This window comes from Zingiber officinale, chromosome 8B, assembly GCF_018446385.1.
Source record: "Zingiber officinale cultivar Zhangliang chromosome 8B, Zo_v1.1, whole genome shotgun sequence".
NCBI classification, from domain to species: Eukaryota; Viridiplantae; Streptophyta; class Magnoliopsida; order Zingiberales; family Zingiberaceae; genus Zingiber; species Zingiber officinale.
This window is the reverse complement of record NC_056001.1, coordinates 5,648,942-5,663,472: the sequence shown is the minus strand read 5'-3', so window position 1 is coordinate 5,663,472 and position 14,531 is coordinate 5,648,942. Positions and strand designations below refer to the sequence as shown.

Below are 14,531 nucleotides of genomic sequence, written 5' to 3'. Positions count from 1 at the left end.
AAAAAATATTATACAAAATTGAAAAATGAACAATGGAGTGAAAAGACTTATAATTGAGAATGCAGAAGAGTAACGTCGGTTATATTTTCGATAGCAATTGGAGAGCTTTCAGTCAGTACGAAATTAAGCATGCAATTGTAAATTGTGTGCTTAATTTACAGCATCTTTGCTTTGTGTGCCAACAGAAGCACGCTGTGATAAAAGACGATGACAAAAAGGAGTGGGAGCGAGATGTGAGGAAAATTCAGATATAAGAAAAAATCTCACCACCATTTTAAATAGAAGGGGAAAGGAAGAGAGAAAAAAAGAATAGTTTTTAATAATAAAATCGAGTTGACAATGTCATATATGCACATTGCTCACAGTCGTACACGATACATCATCCGGCATAAGGGAATAAATGTTGAACATACAGATTGCCCATTTAATATTAACCAAATTCAGCCTCGTAAAATGAAACATGCTCGATGTCACTAAGAGCGGCCAACTCAAGCAGTTTGCACAAATACAAAATTTATGCATATAACTCAAATCCACTAACACATTTTGAACAAATTATTACGAAAGACCAAAAGTTCATACGCATCAGGCCTGCACAATGGTTCCATTTATATCTGGAGGAGCTGCTTCATCGGCACGTGGCTTTGAGTCTTTGATGGGAACCTTAACTATTTCAGCATGAGGCTTAAACTTCTCTTTATTGGATTTAGCCCCTTCACCGCCTTTAGTTACATTTCGGTTATTGGGACTGTTTCGTAACGTGTTTGTAGCATCCTTCGAAGTACCCAAGCTATGACGCTGAAGCCGACCGCAGACTTTTCTGGAACCATCTTCGTCAGTCAGCTTAGTTGCACTTGCATCACCACAGCCCTTCCTTCGACCGAGTTTGGGTGATTTAGCTCTAGTTGGTGGTACCTTTTTATGGAAATTTGTTATTCACAAAACTAGTTTCATTAACTAAAAAAATCAAAACATGATGCCCAAATAAGTAAAGGAAAAATCTTTACAATGTCGGCCATTAGCCTAACAGTCAACGTGTAACCTGATGGTTATAGAAAAACTAAAATTTTTGGTATATGTGAGCAAGATGATATGCAAGATACTTGGCGTTTGGAAGGAAACCTGAATTTCACATGATACTGGTAAATCTGCGCCAAGAATTATTACAGAATCAGAATTACATTGAGAAATAGTTTCGGCATAAAGGAGGTTAGTAATAGACCCTACGCCTGTATGCATAAAAGTGACAAACAACAGCAATATCTTCCTGTAGGAAATCCCATGTGATTGAAACTGGAACGAACCTCACATGTTTCACTTCATTAGGGAATAACAAATACGCAACTTAATTCTACTTATTATGTGAGAAGTATAATACTATAAATAAGCGATAACATCATGGTAACGATGATGATGATCTTGATATCAAACATTAACGATGGCTATGTTTGTTAAGGTTTCCACTATAGAACACTATAATCCCAAACTATTGCGAGACTGTACTGAAATACCTTAAATGTTTCCAAATTAAGCATGCTTAGTATCAAGAGTTCCAGACTCTGAGCCCCCACGGCGCCATTGGTTCATGCAAGGGTGTTGATGCCAATAGGCTTGAATTCCCAGCAAGTGCGGAATGTCCTGTTGGCCGCTGGTTGCCTCAACCTCTCCTTGCTTGCGTTGCTATTGCTAAGCAAAGCCCCTCGTGATTTACCTCCTTTCGAGACAGTAGGGGGCTACCTTGACAGGGCCGTCGAGATGACGGTTTTATCTTTTGCTGCTAAATAGTTATCGACTCTGAACTTAACTCTATTGTACCAGCACCCACTATGGATGTTAGAACATTTTAAACTGACCCAATCAGTGTGGACTCTACTAGATTTCGTTTCCAGGAAAACCTTGTCCCTAGAAAAATCGGTATGTCATAACCATTTGGGATCTGTTACATGGTTCTTATCCTGATGTTAAGCTCTATACAAAGTGTCATTCCGAAGGGATGAAATCGAGCAAGGTAAGAAATAGCTAACTTTAGTGAATCTAGTAAAAGCCACAGCCAAATTACCTTCTTTAATTCAATCTTCGGTGGAGGCCCATCATGGTAGAAGCTAGGCATTGGGTTTGCTTTGAAAGTCATATTCTTCCTTAGTTGCTTGAGTGCTGCCTCTTGTTCTTCCTGAAAATATACAAGAAGTCGAGGTCACCAAATAAATGACACTAGCTGGAACATGTTTGCTCAGAAGCATGAGGAATATTATGAAGGAAATATAACATTACTTTTCTTCCAAGTAAAAAAAAAATACTCTATCTTTAATAAACAGTGTGGGATTAATAACTAAGAAAAGTTAAAAGTACCCTTTACAGAGATACTCTTATAAACTAGAAGTGGTTATATTTTGAGGAAATTTAAAGAAAGATTCACATAATTCATTCATCCCCTAAATAGCTATCTCAAGATAACTTAAAATATTCTTTTTACCCAAATTTTAGAATATGTATACTGCATTATAGGCAAATAAGATAAACTGTAATCTATAAGCCATTGTTTAGGAATGAAGAGCATTATGAAAAACATCTTATACTACAATAGGTAGGCTTCCACAAGAATAACAATCAAGTGTCCAATGCATTACAATGATGAATTTTACAAACTCATTTAAATATGCCTCGTGATGAAAATATATTCAAAACCAATTAGTTTCCATTCATCCCTTAAATAGCTATCTCATAACTTAAAATATTCTTTTTACACAAATTTTACAATATGTATACTGTATTATAGGCAAATAAGATAAACTGTAATATAGAAGCCACTGTTTAGGAATAAAGAGCATTGTGAAAAACATCTTATAATACAATAGGTAGGCTTCCACAAGAATAACAATCGAGTGTCCAATGCATTACAATGATGAATTTTACAAACTCATTTAAATATGCCTCATGATGAAAATATATTCAAAACCAATTAGTTCACAAATTATAGATTCCTATAAAATTGACAAAAAATTTTGCTACATAATTGCAAAGACAAAGTCTTATAAGCTAAAGTTTACACTCTGAGCAATGATTTCAAAGAAAGAGAAGATTCATGTCCTACCCAGATACTTCAAACTTTAAACATGTTAGCAACAAGGCTTAATTTCTTTGCACTATTCCTCAAAAATTAAATGGAAGAAGACATACCCTGGTCCTAGCTTCATATTCCAGCTTCTCTGCTTCCAGAGCCTGGTGTTTCTCTTCTAATTTCGTGTAGAACTAGAAATAGGAAGAAAATTAATACAAAACTCTCCTTAACACCAGACATTATAACAAATTCCAGCAAAGCAAAATAAGGTACCTCCTTACGCCTCTCTGCGCGTTCACTGCATTTGAATGTAGGGGCAATTGCCACAGTAATATGTGTTCTCAAATTTTTTGGAGACTGTGTGGTACTATGGATAGTTCAGGAGAAACAATACCATATTGTACAAGAAAGGCAAAAAAATGCCAAGAAGATAAATAAACATGAACAAGGATACGAAGAAGTTATTGAACAGGAATCCTCTTCTTCTAGTTGCATGGTGTTATCAGGATGCAGTGGTTCCTTGGATGAGAGCATTAAGTGCCTCTGCAAGCACATTACAGAGGTAACTTAATAAGCAAATATGTGATTGAATTCCTTTTTATTCCAATCAGAAAAAAAAAACACAGCAGGTTTGTACACTACTTTAAAAAGGTTCAACCTTCAGAACATTCATTATGTTGTGCAAGATAGATTATGAAAATGTTCCAAGTCTTTTTTTGTCAAATATAACAGAAAACAGAAATAAAGAATGGTTTGGAAAGGAAATTCAGTTATTGCAAGAAATTCAACCTACAATGTCCAAATTGACATAAAAAGGATAAATATGGCCAAATTTAGAATAAAATCACATTTGAATAATAAATAGGACAAGCATACTGATCGCATGCATACAAATTAACATACATACAATGGGTGAATAGTAAATCTCTGAAAATAAAATAATTTTTTTAGGAATCTAGACTATATTATTCAGCAAGAATGAAGATATTGATCAAAATATAGAATAAAGAATCGGTGATTAACAAGGAGATAAGATTATGGAGTCTCATAATTGTCACGTGTCTTGTCCCTTAAGCTAGGAAAAAAAGCAACCTTCAATTCAGCAAAAATTTGATGTACTCCAGTTATGATATGGATAAATCCAAAAATGAACGAGAGAATCTATAGTTGGAAAAGTTGAGTATATTAGAATTGAACGAGTTAAGTTGTAGAGGGAAAAGAAGAAAACCTACTTTAATAAAATTAAATTTGGTTTAAGATATATAAATATTACTAGAGATATATTCAAATTAATGGTAGGACAAAATCAAAGTAGCTAACTCCAATTAGTTGGGACTCATGACTTGTTAGTTGCCTCTATTGTGTTTTATGAAATTGTGAAAAAGCCACAAGCCTATCCGCTTAAGTTAAGTACTTAAATATAAGTCCACAATGGGATATTGTCCGCTTTGGAGCTAAAACCTCATGATTTTATTTTTGGGCTCTACCCAAAAGGCCTCATACCATAGAGAAATCTTTCCCTTATAAGTCCATGATTATTTTCATATGTTTTTCAATATGAAATTTTGTTTGCAACCATTGCAACCCAATAATTTCCCCTCAAACAAAGGACCACCCCTCAAGCCTACCCGCTTGATGCCATTTGACCCTTTGACCCACCGGGATTTTTCTGCCCCTCGGTCCAACCGACCTACTAAGACTTCCTTGCCCTTGATCCACCCGACCTACTAGGACTTCTTTGCCTAGTTGCAAATAGGACTTCTGCCTAGTGTTTGGTCATCTTGATCCAAATATAAGAGTCTCCACTTTCTTCGTTAGAAGTCAATATTCTACCCACATGACTCGATTGGACTATGACTCTTGTGCACAGTCGGCGGTTAATTCTTCTAGCAGTTCGGGCTCAGATATCAATTGTTAGATCGAAAGTGCTAGAGGAGGATTGAATAACGCTCGTGACTTAACGACTCTTTGGTATAAAATGACTCTTTTTGACTAATCAAGTTGGATTTAATCAATTTTGGATCTCTAAAGATCACATCCATTACCTCGATAGGCCTTATCGGGACTAGATAGCAAATAGAAAGATCATCTTTATTGTTAGATAGATTTTCTTATTTTCTTGATTGCTTGATATACTGCTTTTCTTATTTGTGCATAGATTAGGATGATTAGATAAAGACTTAGGCTTGATCGACATTTAACTAGTTAGACCAAGAATTTTCAGAAAGAAAGTTAAACATTCAATTTCCATAAAAGACCTTGTCTAGAAGTGGTCGCTGCTCCGATAACCAAGAAACCTAGTGCCTCGGCACAGCCTGGAAGTAGATTATCGAAATGAATATTTAACTTACTAACTATCAAACCTAAGTCTAACTCAAATGTAAATCAATCATTAGATTTCAAATTAAATTGAAAATAAAAGCATCTCATAAAAACTTATAAGGTTCCTTGATTGGAAACCTAGAAATGGATGAGATGTTAGGATTAATCAATCTAGACCTACTAACTTTCACAACTAATTAATCAACCTACTTAACCTAACTTTCACAAACTAATCAATCAACTTACTTAACCTAACTCCAATTGAATCAAATTCAAATAAATTGATCAAATTCAAACCAATCAAATTTAAATCAATTAAATTCAAGTCAATTGAATTAAATAAAAATAAATTAATCAAATTTAAATCAATTAAATTCAAGTCAATTGAATCAAATTCAAATCAACTTTAATATAATTCAAACTTAAAATTTTTTAAAACTTAATATTTTTCAAAATTCAAACATAATTATTTTCTAAAAATTCAAACTTAATATTTTTCAAAATTCAAACTTAAAATCAACTTAAAGTTAAGATTAATTTAACTCCATCTCATACAAAACTCATAAGCTTAACATGTTTGATAACATAGAATGTGTGAGATGGAAAATCAGAAAATTCAATCTACTCAAAATTGTTGGTACAGAAAGTATGAAAACAATTACAACTTGCTTGAGTTTAGTACACTAGAAGACAATTAGGAATGTGCAAGGTAACATAAGTTGGTTTATAACTTCCTTATCTTTAAGTCTTTAATTTCTAAATTCATTTTCAAAATTTCTATTTTAAAATTAATATGTTTTAAACTTTAAACCCTATCTTTCTAAAATCAATATTTTCAAAATTGAGCAATGACCTTAAACTAGGTTATCCCCTAGAAAGAATTATCATATAGATTCAACCTAAAGGTTAGATATTTTATTAAGGTTAATAGATGAAATAAATTTAAATATTATTTTCAAAATTAATCATTTTGTTTTACACATGCCTGGACTCTAAGGTTTTACTCACGCGTTACCTAATTTTTTAAACTTTTTAAAAACAAAACAATGATTTAAGTCCTTTTGTATTCAAAATATTTGCTCAACAATAAGTACTTAAAAGTTTTTTTTTTTAAAAACTAAGGCATTAATTGTGGGAGAGTTTCTTATATATTTTTTAAATTATTTTTGATATATGTAAAAGGGGAGAAAGAGAAAGTTAAGTTTCAAATTAAGCTTTTCAAAATCAAATACTTTTTCAAAATTTCAAATCAAGTTCTTTCAAAATTTCAAAAGCTAAGTTTTGCAAAAACTAAGTATTTTCAAAGCTAAAGTTTTAAAAAAAGTTTTTTAGAGTTAAAGAGTTATTTTTCATGAGGAACTTAAGTTTAAAATATTTAGGAAAACCTTGAAAAGTGTACTTAGAAATTGTAAACTTTGATAAAGAAACTGAAAAATCTTACTTGTTTATGTTCTCAGTTATTCTCAATTTATTATACTTTACTTAACTTTGAATTGTATTGTCATAATCAAAAAAGGGAAGATTGCTGGTGCAGGAAGCACCAGATGATCGAACCTAAGTTTTGATAATGACAAAGATTTTAAAGTTAAGGTTTGTTGTTGTTCTAAAAAGTTTGACTAAGTATGTACGAAAGTCCTAAGTGATTTTAGACAAGGTGAAAATCCTAATTGAGGCTAGGCAAAGAAGTCCTAGTGTACACTAGGCAAATGGAAAGTCCTAGTTGCGGCTAGGCAAGTAAGTCTTGTTCTATGGCACTGCGCGAAGTCTTTGCAGATCGAAGACGTCGGGCAAAAATCCTAGGATCAAAGACACAAGGTGAAAGTCTTGGGGGTCGCGAACATCAAGGGACAAGCCGGGGTTCGAACGTTCAGCGAAAAGTCTTGAAGTGTCGGATGCTGAGCAAAAGTCCAAATAGTCTGGAGGACCGGTTTGGCATCAGGTACACTCTCCTGAGAGTAAGTGAAAATGTGTTCCCCGTAGAGAAAACAGTAGGCGTCGATTCAACCTAGGATTTCTAAGAAGTCCGAAAGTCAAAATTAGTCCAGAGACTGTCAAATATTTTATATTCATATTATGTCTATTTTTTTTCTAACTCTGTGATACAGAATAATAAAGTTGAAAGCTGGTTGGAAAAAGGTGGACCAAGGTGGTCCAGGCACCCGGACACGGTCCGAGCACCCGAAAAGGAACCAAGCGGGTGACTAACAAGTGTTGAGGTGGCACACGCAGATTGGCCAGCCTACGTCGCAGTCCAGGGGCTCGAAATTGGATAAATTTTTAGAGATAAGCTTTTGCCAAAGTGCAGCCACATCGGCATAGTCCAGGCACCCGGGGACTAGTCGAGGTGCCCGGATAAAGCTATAAAAGAAGGGTTCGACAAGCACCTCAAAGACATTAATTCCAACGACTTTCTCTCTTGCGCGCTACTCCGAAAACTTTATCCAACTCTGGGCGCCTAGACTTGTCCGGGCGCCTAGACTATGACGTAGGCAGGCCAATCTAGGTGCGCCACCTTAGTGCATGTTAGTTACTTGCTCGGTTCCTTCCCGTGCACCTGGGCCGCCCTTTTCCAATCAGCTTTCAGCTTCATTATTCTGCATCACAATGTTAAAAAAGAACATACATAATATAGAAATAAAGACTGTCCGGTTCTGACTTTCGGATTTTCTAGAAACTCAAGGTCAAACTGACGCATATTGTTCCCTCTACGGGAAACTCGCCATTACCTACTTCTCTCAGGAGAGTGTACCAAACCAATTCTCCAGACCGTTTGAACTTTTGCTCAGTATCCGAAATTTCAGGACTTTTCGTTGGACGTCCGAACCCGGACTCATTTAGCCTTCCGCCTAGTGTCCGTGACCCCAAGACTTTCACTTAGTATCTGATCTTGTCTAAAGCCTGCGAGGTGGTGCGCTCGCCCCGGTGAACAGTGATTTCTGATGAAGACGAATTCCTGGAGATCCGGCAGAGCTCCTCAACGATCCTACGCACAGTGAGACGAGCCAATAAAGCATTAGTGACCTAGGACCGAGGTGGGGATCCTTAGCTAAGCCCTCTGATGCTCAAGTCAGTTCCTCTCTTGAAGGTGGAAGGAGAAGAAGAAATACAGTACCTCAAGTACTTGGAAACAGAGTTTTGGATGCTAGAACTTGCTTACTTTGCCAACGGAGAGAATCCCCCTTTTTATATTACCTCATATAACCTCCGTAGTCATGAGGTGGTGCCTAGTTTGTTAGAAGATGAAGTCATTCTCTAGACTTTGTGTAATAATCTTTTAAGGAATCTTGTTTTACCCCTGTACTTTTTTTTGTCGTTTGTGACTTGTATTCATGATAAAGTATGCATAAGAACACGTCACTACAACTGAAGAACCTTCTAGTGATAGGACATTGATAAAAAAGCATGTTAAATGTTACTTCAAGAAATAGGAAAAAATGCTACGTGACACTCACCCATAAGGAGGCATTTATGATAGACAGAACAGACCAAATTATATGCTGAGACGTCATATCTTCAAGCGCCTCTAACATTCTCTTTCTGTTGAAGGACCAATTACCAACGAAACAATTTTGAAAAACCGTGCGACTCTCAAAATATGGTTAAAAGAGAAGAAAAAAGAAACCATAAAATAATGAGTTATACGAGTAGAGCAAACAAACAAAATTAAGACTCATGTCTAGTCAGTCGGTCATACCTCCTTCGACTAGACTTGAAGGGGAGACTAGTGATATGGGTTATGATGGATCGGCCTGGCAAATGAAGTAGAGGTCATGGTCGAGAAAGATAGGAGTGGTGTATAGCTGGGTGAATGTATGATTAATAAGATAATGAACGACCAAATACAATGCTTTTTGTAGGCATTCGATTAAACAAAGTCCGACCGAGTGTAAAGGTATTTAGCCTTATAGAAGCTTTTAGCATATTACCGGCCGAGTGAAGGTCAAACGAACACCAATGTGCTTACATGTGCTCGGCTTGACAAAGTTCGACTGAGTGTAAAGGTATTTAGCCTTAGAGAAGCTTTTAGCATATTACCGGCCGAGTGAACGTCAAACCAACACCAATGTGTTTACATGTGCTCGGCTTGACAAAGTCCGGCCGAACGTAAAGGTATTTAGCCTTATAAAAGCTTTTAGTATATTATCGGCCGAGTGAAGACCGAGCGAGCACCAATGTGCTTACACGCGCTCGACCGGACAAAGTCCGACCGAGCATAAAGGTAGTTGACCTTATACAGCTTTTAGTATATTACCGGCCGAGTGAAGACCGAGCGAGCATTAATGTACTTACATGCGCTCAGCCAGACAAAGCCCAACCGATTGTAAAGGTATTTATCCTCATAAAGTTTTTAGTATATTACCGGCCGAGTGAAGGCCGAGCGAGCACTAATATGATTACACGCGCTCGGTCTGACAAAGCTCGGCCGAACGTAAAGGTATTTAGCCTTATAGAAGATTTTAGTATATTACCGGCTGAGTGAAGGCCGAGCGAGCACTAATGTGCTCACACGCACTCGGCTTAACAAAGTTCGGCCGAGCGTAAAGGTATTTAGCCTTATAGAAGCTTTTAGTATATTACCGGCCGAGTGAGGCCGAGCGAGCACCAATGTACTTACACGAGCTCGATCGGACAAAGCCCGACAGAGCATAGAGATATTTAGCCTTATACAACTTTTAGTATATTACCGGCCGAGTGAAGGTCGAACGAGCACCAATGTGCTTACATGCGCTCGGTCGAACAAAGCCCGACCGAGCGTAAAGGTATTTTGCCTTATAAAGCTTATAGTATATTCCTGGTTGAAACATGCTTAACAGAGGGTATTCTCAATATATATATGACCGACTTGAATGACTGGCCGAGACATGCTTAGTAGAAGGTATTCTCAATATATATATATATACCGGTCGAGACATGCTTAATAGAAGATATATACGAGCGGCTTGAACGACCGGTCGAGACATGTTTAACAGAAGTACATAAGTATGACAGTCTGGCGAATTTAGCAGGAAATATCTTCTAGAAGCTTCTTCAGTTGTAGTGGCGTGTTCTTATGCATACTTTATCATGAATACAAATCACAAACGCCAAAAAAAAGTACAGGGGTAAAAAAAGATTCCTTAAAGGATTATTACACGAAGTCTAGAGAATGACTTCATCTTCTAACAAACTCTAACAAACCGAGGACCATCTCATGACTATGGAGGTTATATGAGGTAGTATAAAAAGGGAGATTCTCTCCGTTGGCAAGGTAAGCAAGTTCTAACATCCAAAACTCTGTTTCCAAGTACTTGAGTTACTGTATTTCTTCTTCTTCTTCTTCCACCTTCAAGAGAGGAACTGACTTGAGCGTCGAAGGGCCTAACCATGGATTCCCACCTCGGTCTTAGGTCACTAACGTTTTGTTGGCTCGTTTCACTGTGCGTAGGATTGTTGAGGAGCTCTTTCGGATCTTCAGGAGTTTGTCTTCATCAAAAATCATCGTTCACCGGGCCAGCGCACCACCTCGCAGGCTTCAGGATCAGTGTCCTTGACCGTAGGATGATGTCCTCGACCTGCCAAGACTTCGCCTAGTGCCATAGACAAGGACTTCCTTGCCTAGGCAACTAGGACTTTCCACCTGCCTAATGTCTACTAAGACTTCTTTGCATAGTCTCAACTAAGACTTTCACCTTACCTAAGATTACTTAGGACTTTCCTGCATACTTAATCAAACTTATTAGAATAACAATAAACCTTAACTTTGAACCTTTTGTCATTATCAAAACTTAAGTTCGATCATCTGGTGTTTCCTGCACCAACATATTGGACTAACATAGTTTTCAGTGGATGATTGTCCAAGCTGAACTTTTGGAATGCCATGATTGGGAAGGATATAGTAGCAGTCAAAGAAGGATCAGACATAAAGAGCAATTTGTAACAGACCTGATCCTTCTTTTGGATGTTTGGTGACAGTGCATTCACATTAGGATGTTTATCTCCATTAGCAGCCACTCCAGCAACAAAAACATGGTTTTCACATGAAGTAGGCTTTTCATTTGCACTAGGAACTGTCTGAGGAACATTGTGGTTTGGTTGTACAGCTGCATTAGCAGAATCTGATTCTGCTGTCTTTTGATTGAATGAGTTCTGTTCATCATATTTCCTTTCTGGAGTGTCCTGATCAAAACTTAAATTTCCATTACGAGTAGAGTTTGCACCATCTCGATTATCAGTGGCATGGCCTGACACAGCAACTATGGGAGGTTTATGACTAATCTGATCATTTTTTCCGTTGGGCACATGAGTGGTGACAAAATCTCTTTCTTGATTGGTTGAGGTTCCTGGAACTTCCTTGCCCATTGACTGCTGAAAGGAATAAAGATACAATAACAAACAAACTATAAGCAAAATTATTTTGACATCAGCGCAGAAAGGGAAACCAATAAAGTATCAAAAACAAAAACATTGACAATAGCCAAACATATGTCAAGTATTTAACATAATATGAAAGCAGTTATAATGTTATGGTATAAAATGAATTGGTAATGAGACAAATGTATAAATAAGATTACATGTATCAAATGGCAAAAAAAACATCCACTGGAGAGATATCTGTGTTAATCAAGTGACACATTTTTCTTCTCGTGTCTAATAATAAAATCAATAAAGAAATTGAAAAGATGAAAATGACAGGAACAGATTGGGCAGATCAAAGGTAGACAAGTACAGTGATTTCATTTTCCTCATTGTTGATATCTTAAAAACAGATAATATCACTTCAATCAAGTTGAATCCAGTTAGGCACTTGTTAAAGGAAAAACAATCTGTAAATTAGCAGTTTTTCATTCAGCTCAATGATAATAACTGGAACATCACTTCTAATGTTGCCTTTTCATATAGCATCAATTTCATACTAAAATTCAGGAAAACATAAAGGCAAGCCCTTTATAAATAGTAGTTGAAAAGGAAAACAACAAATAGAGAAGTTTTTGCTTCACTGATTCTGCAAAACAACTGAGTTCCAAGAGTTTCTAGTGTACACTAAAACATGATTATTTTTTTTTTGTTAAACCAGAAAAGCAAATAAGATGTCCTGTGAGTATTATTTGAATTTTTTTTCCAGAGTTTTGCCAACTTTAGAAATTTGTTATTCATTTAATTCTAAATTTATTTATTTATTTTAAAATGGACACACATTGGTAATTTGAAATTAGTTTTAATTCGTCGATAATAACATTTACTAGGAACTGAAGTTCCACTACTGATTTTAGTCCTTATTGTGAACCATGGATCACCAAGGCTAGGACAACTTGCAGATTTGTTTTGCCAGGTCAAAAGACTAGATGCATAACTGATTAGTTGCATTTATCCTTGAGACTTTAGTGCATAACTTGGATTGGATGTGCTTGGGCATATGATTTGCTACATAGTGCTGTTTTCTGCCATTGCTTTCTATATTTCAATGCTCGAGAGTGTTAGGGACTGCAAATAAGGTTTTTGGATATTGGTCACGGAAGAACTGAACCACTCGTGTCTTAGGTCTAGACTCTAGGGTGCTGACACAAAAAATTGCCTCTGAATTTCATATTTCTCATTTTCTCAATTTTTTTTTCATGTTTTAGCGTATTTAATTGTCTTAAACAATATATTTCTCAAATTACTCTATGTTGATTCGCTTGATCCCTTTATCAGATAGAACTACATGCAAAATCGACTCCATCATGATTATCTATATTCTCATTCAAAGCTAATCATTTTTTAAAAGAAAGGCACAAAACATTACCCTACATACCAATCAGTATTGACCTATAACAATAGGTATTGTACTAAAAGAATCCCCCAACAAGAATCATACATTACAAGTCAACAGGAAAGTGGAACAAAGCCAGAACATAACTTTACTCCACTCGGACAATGTGGAAGAGAATGTATCAGAATAAAACAGCTTGAAAGCAGAAACCAAGGTCCACTAACATCAACAAATGGTAAATTTCTCTCACTTTTACCCTAACCCAGTAAACCTTCCTACCCATCCAACTAAAAGCAGAAAACAATGCCCACCAACTTCATCAAGTGACAATCATTTTAGGAGGGCCTCAACTTTTATACTAAACCCTTCCCATCCAACTCATAGGAAGGGAAAGCTTGACATGGAGACGAAAAACATCATAAATCATGAGCAAAAACACCAGATCTCAACCATCACCCTTAGATCCGACTATAACACTTCGAACCCACTTCGACCTCACCTCATCGCCCACGCATTCCATTACACTGACAAACCGAAACAGATTAAGAACTGAATCATCCAAACTAAGGCAATCACCAAAGATTACTTACAGATGACTTCCCAGACACCGATTCGAGAGATCTGGAGCTCGCAACTAGTCGATTTGCCTCGCCCAGTCGCCCTCGTCCGCCTCCTCGCCGCAGAGAGCAGTAAGTACCCCCCTGTTACCCAACTCTATCGCAGCTTCGACGTTGACGACGGCAGCTAACGGCGGTTCCGGAAATTCTGCCCAGTGCCCACATGCTCCTCGTGCGTTCTTTTATTGGCGGATGTAAGCTTACCGATTCACCGTGCGGTGATGTGATCCCGATCTAACGGAATTTTATGTCGGGGTTGACGGAATTACTAAACAACGGTTATAGAGATGAGTACGGACAATTAAGTGTACTAGCCAATGTTTCGTTAATTTTTTCATAAAGCTATTAAATTTATAAAAAAATAACAACAATTAGCTAAATATTTTTTTAAAAAAGAACTCTGAAAGCAGACATAAAAAAATTATTAATATTTTTTTTTAAAAAAAATACCTTTAAAATATGCTATATAGGTATATATCACTTTTTGAAAAAGGATAATAACGTGACTCGATGGATTAAAACGTGCGACCAAGTGGATTATAGACTAAATTGTGTGGTTCCAAATAGCCATGGGATCCTATTCATGGTCACTAAATGATAAAGATGCATTATCAACTTATGAGTTTTCCATTTCTTATAGAAAAAGAAATTGTTTGTTTGTGGAGTAGATGCATTATCAACCATCTTTATTTTACAAGAAAGATAGTGTCTGAAAATTTTAATTATTTCCTTTAAGAAAAATACTATCTGTACCACTCATTATTTCATCATAATTTGAGCTGGAGTTGCTTGGATGAACAGATAG

The 14,531-nt window shown here is 36.4% G+C and overlaps 1 protein-coding gene across 2 annotated transcripts; it reads right to left on the bottom strand.

The window, feature by feature from the left end:
* Positions 1-313: 313 nt before the first annotated feature.
* On the bottom strand, positions 314-13,909 carry LOC122015001 (protein WVD2-like 1). 2 transcript variants are annotated; one of them, XM_042571595.1, is made up of 7 exons: positions 13,700-13,909; positions 11,303-11,725; positions 3,513-3,601; positions 3,332-3,425; positions 3,178-3,249; positions 2,060-2,170; positions 314-915 (listed from the first exon to the last, which is right to left on the bottom strand). In XM_042571595.1, the coding sequence occupies exons 2-7, from the start codon at positions 11,717-11,719 to the stop codon at positions 586-588; spliced, it is 1,113 nt and encodes a 370-aa protein (XP_042427529.1). In that variant the 5' UTR covers positions 11,720-11,725; positions 13,700-13,909; the 3' UTR covers positions 314-585. The 2 variants fall into 2 exon arrangements, with proteins under 2 accessions (XP_042427529.1, XP_042427530.1); XM_042571596.1 differs by having other exon boundaries at positions 11,303-11,722.
* Between the last annotated feature and the right edge of the window lie 622 nt (positions 13,910-14,531).

Excerpts from the sequence above, each read along its gene's own strand:
- LOC122015001 (XM_042571595.1), bottom strand. The coding sequence starts at position 11,719 with ATGGGCAAGGAAGTTCCAGGAACCTCAACCAATCAAGAAAGAGATTTT. Across the intron at positions 3,250-3,331 it reads GCGCAGAGAGGCGTAAGGAG|TTCTACACGAAATTAGAAGA; the intron begins GTACCTTATTTT and ends TCCTATTTCTAG. Across the intron at positions 916-2,059 it reads CGAAGATTGAATTAAAGAAG|GTACCACCAACTAGAGCTAA; the intron begins GTAATTTGGCTG and ends TTCCATAAAAAG.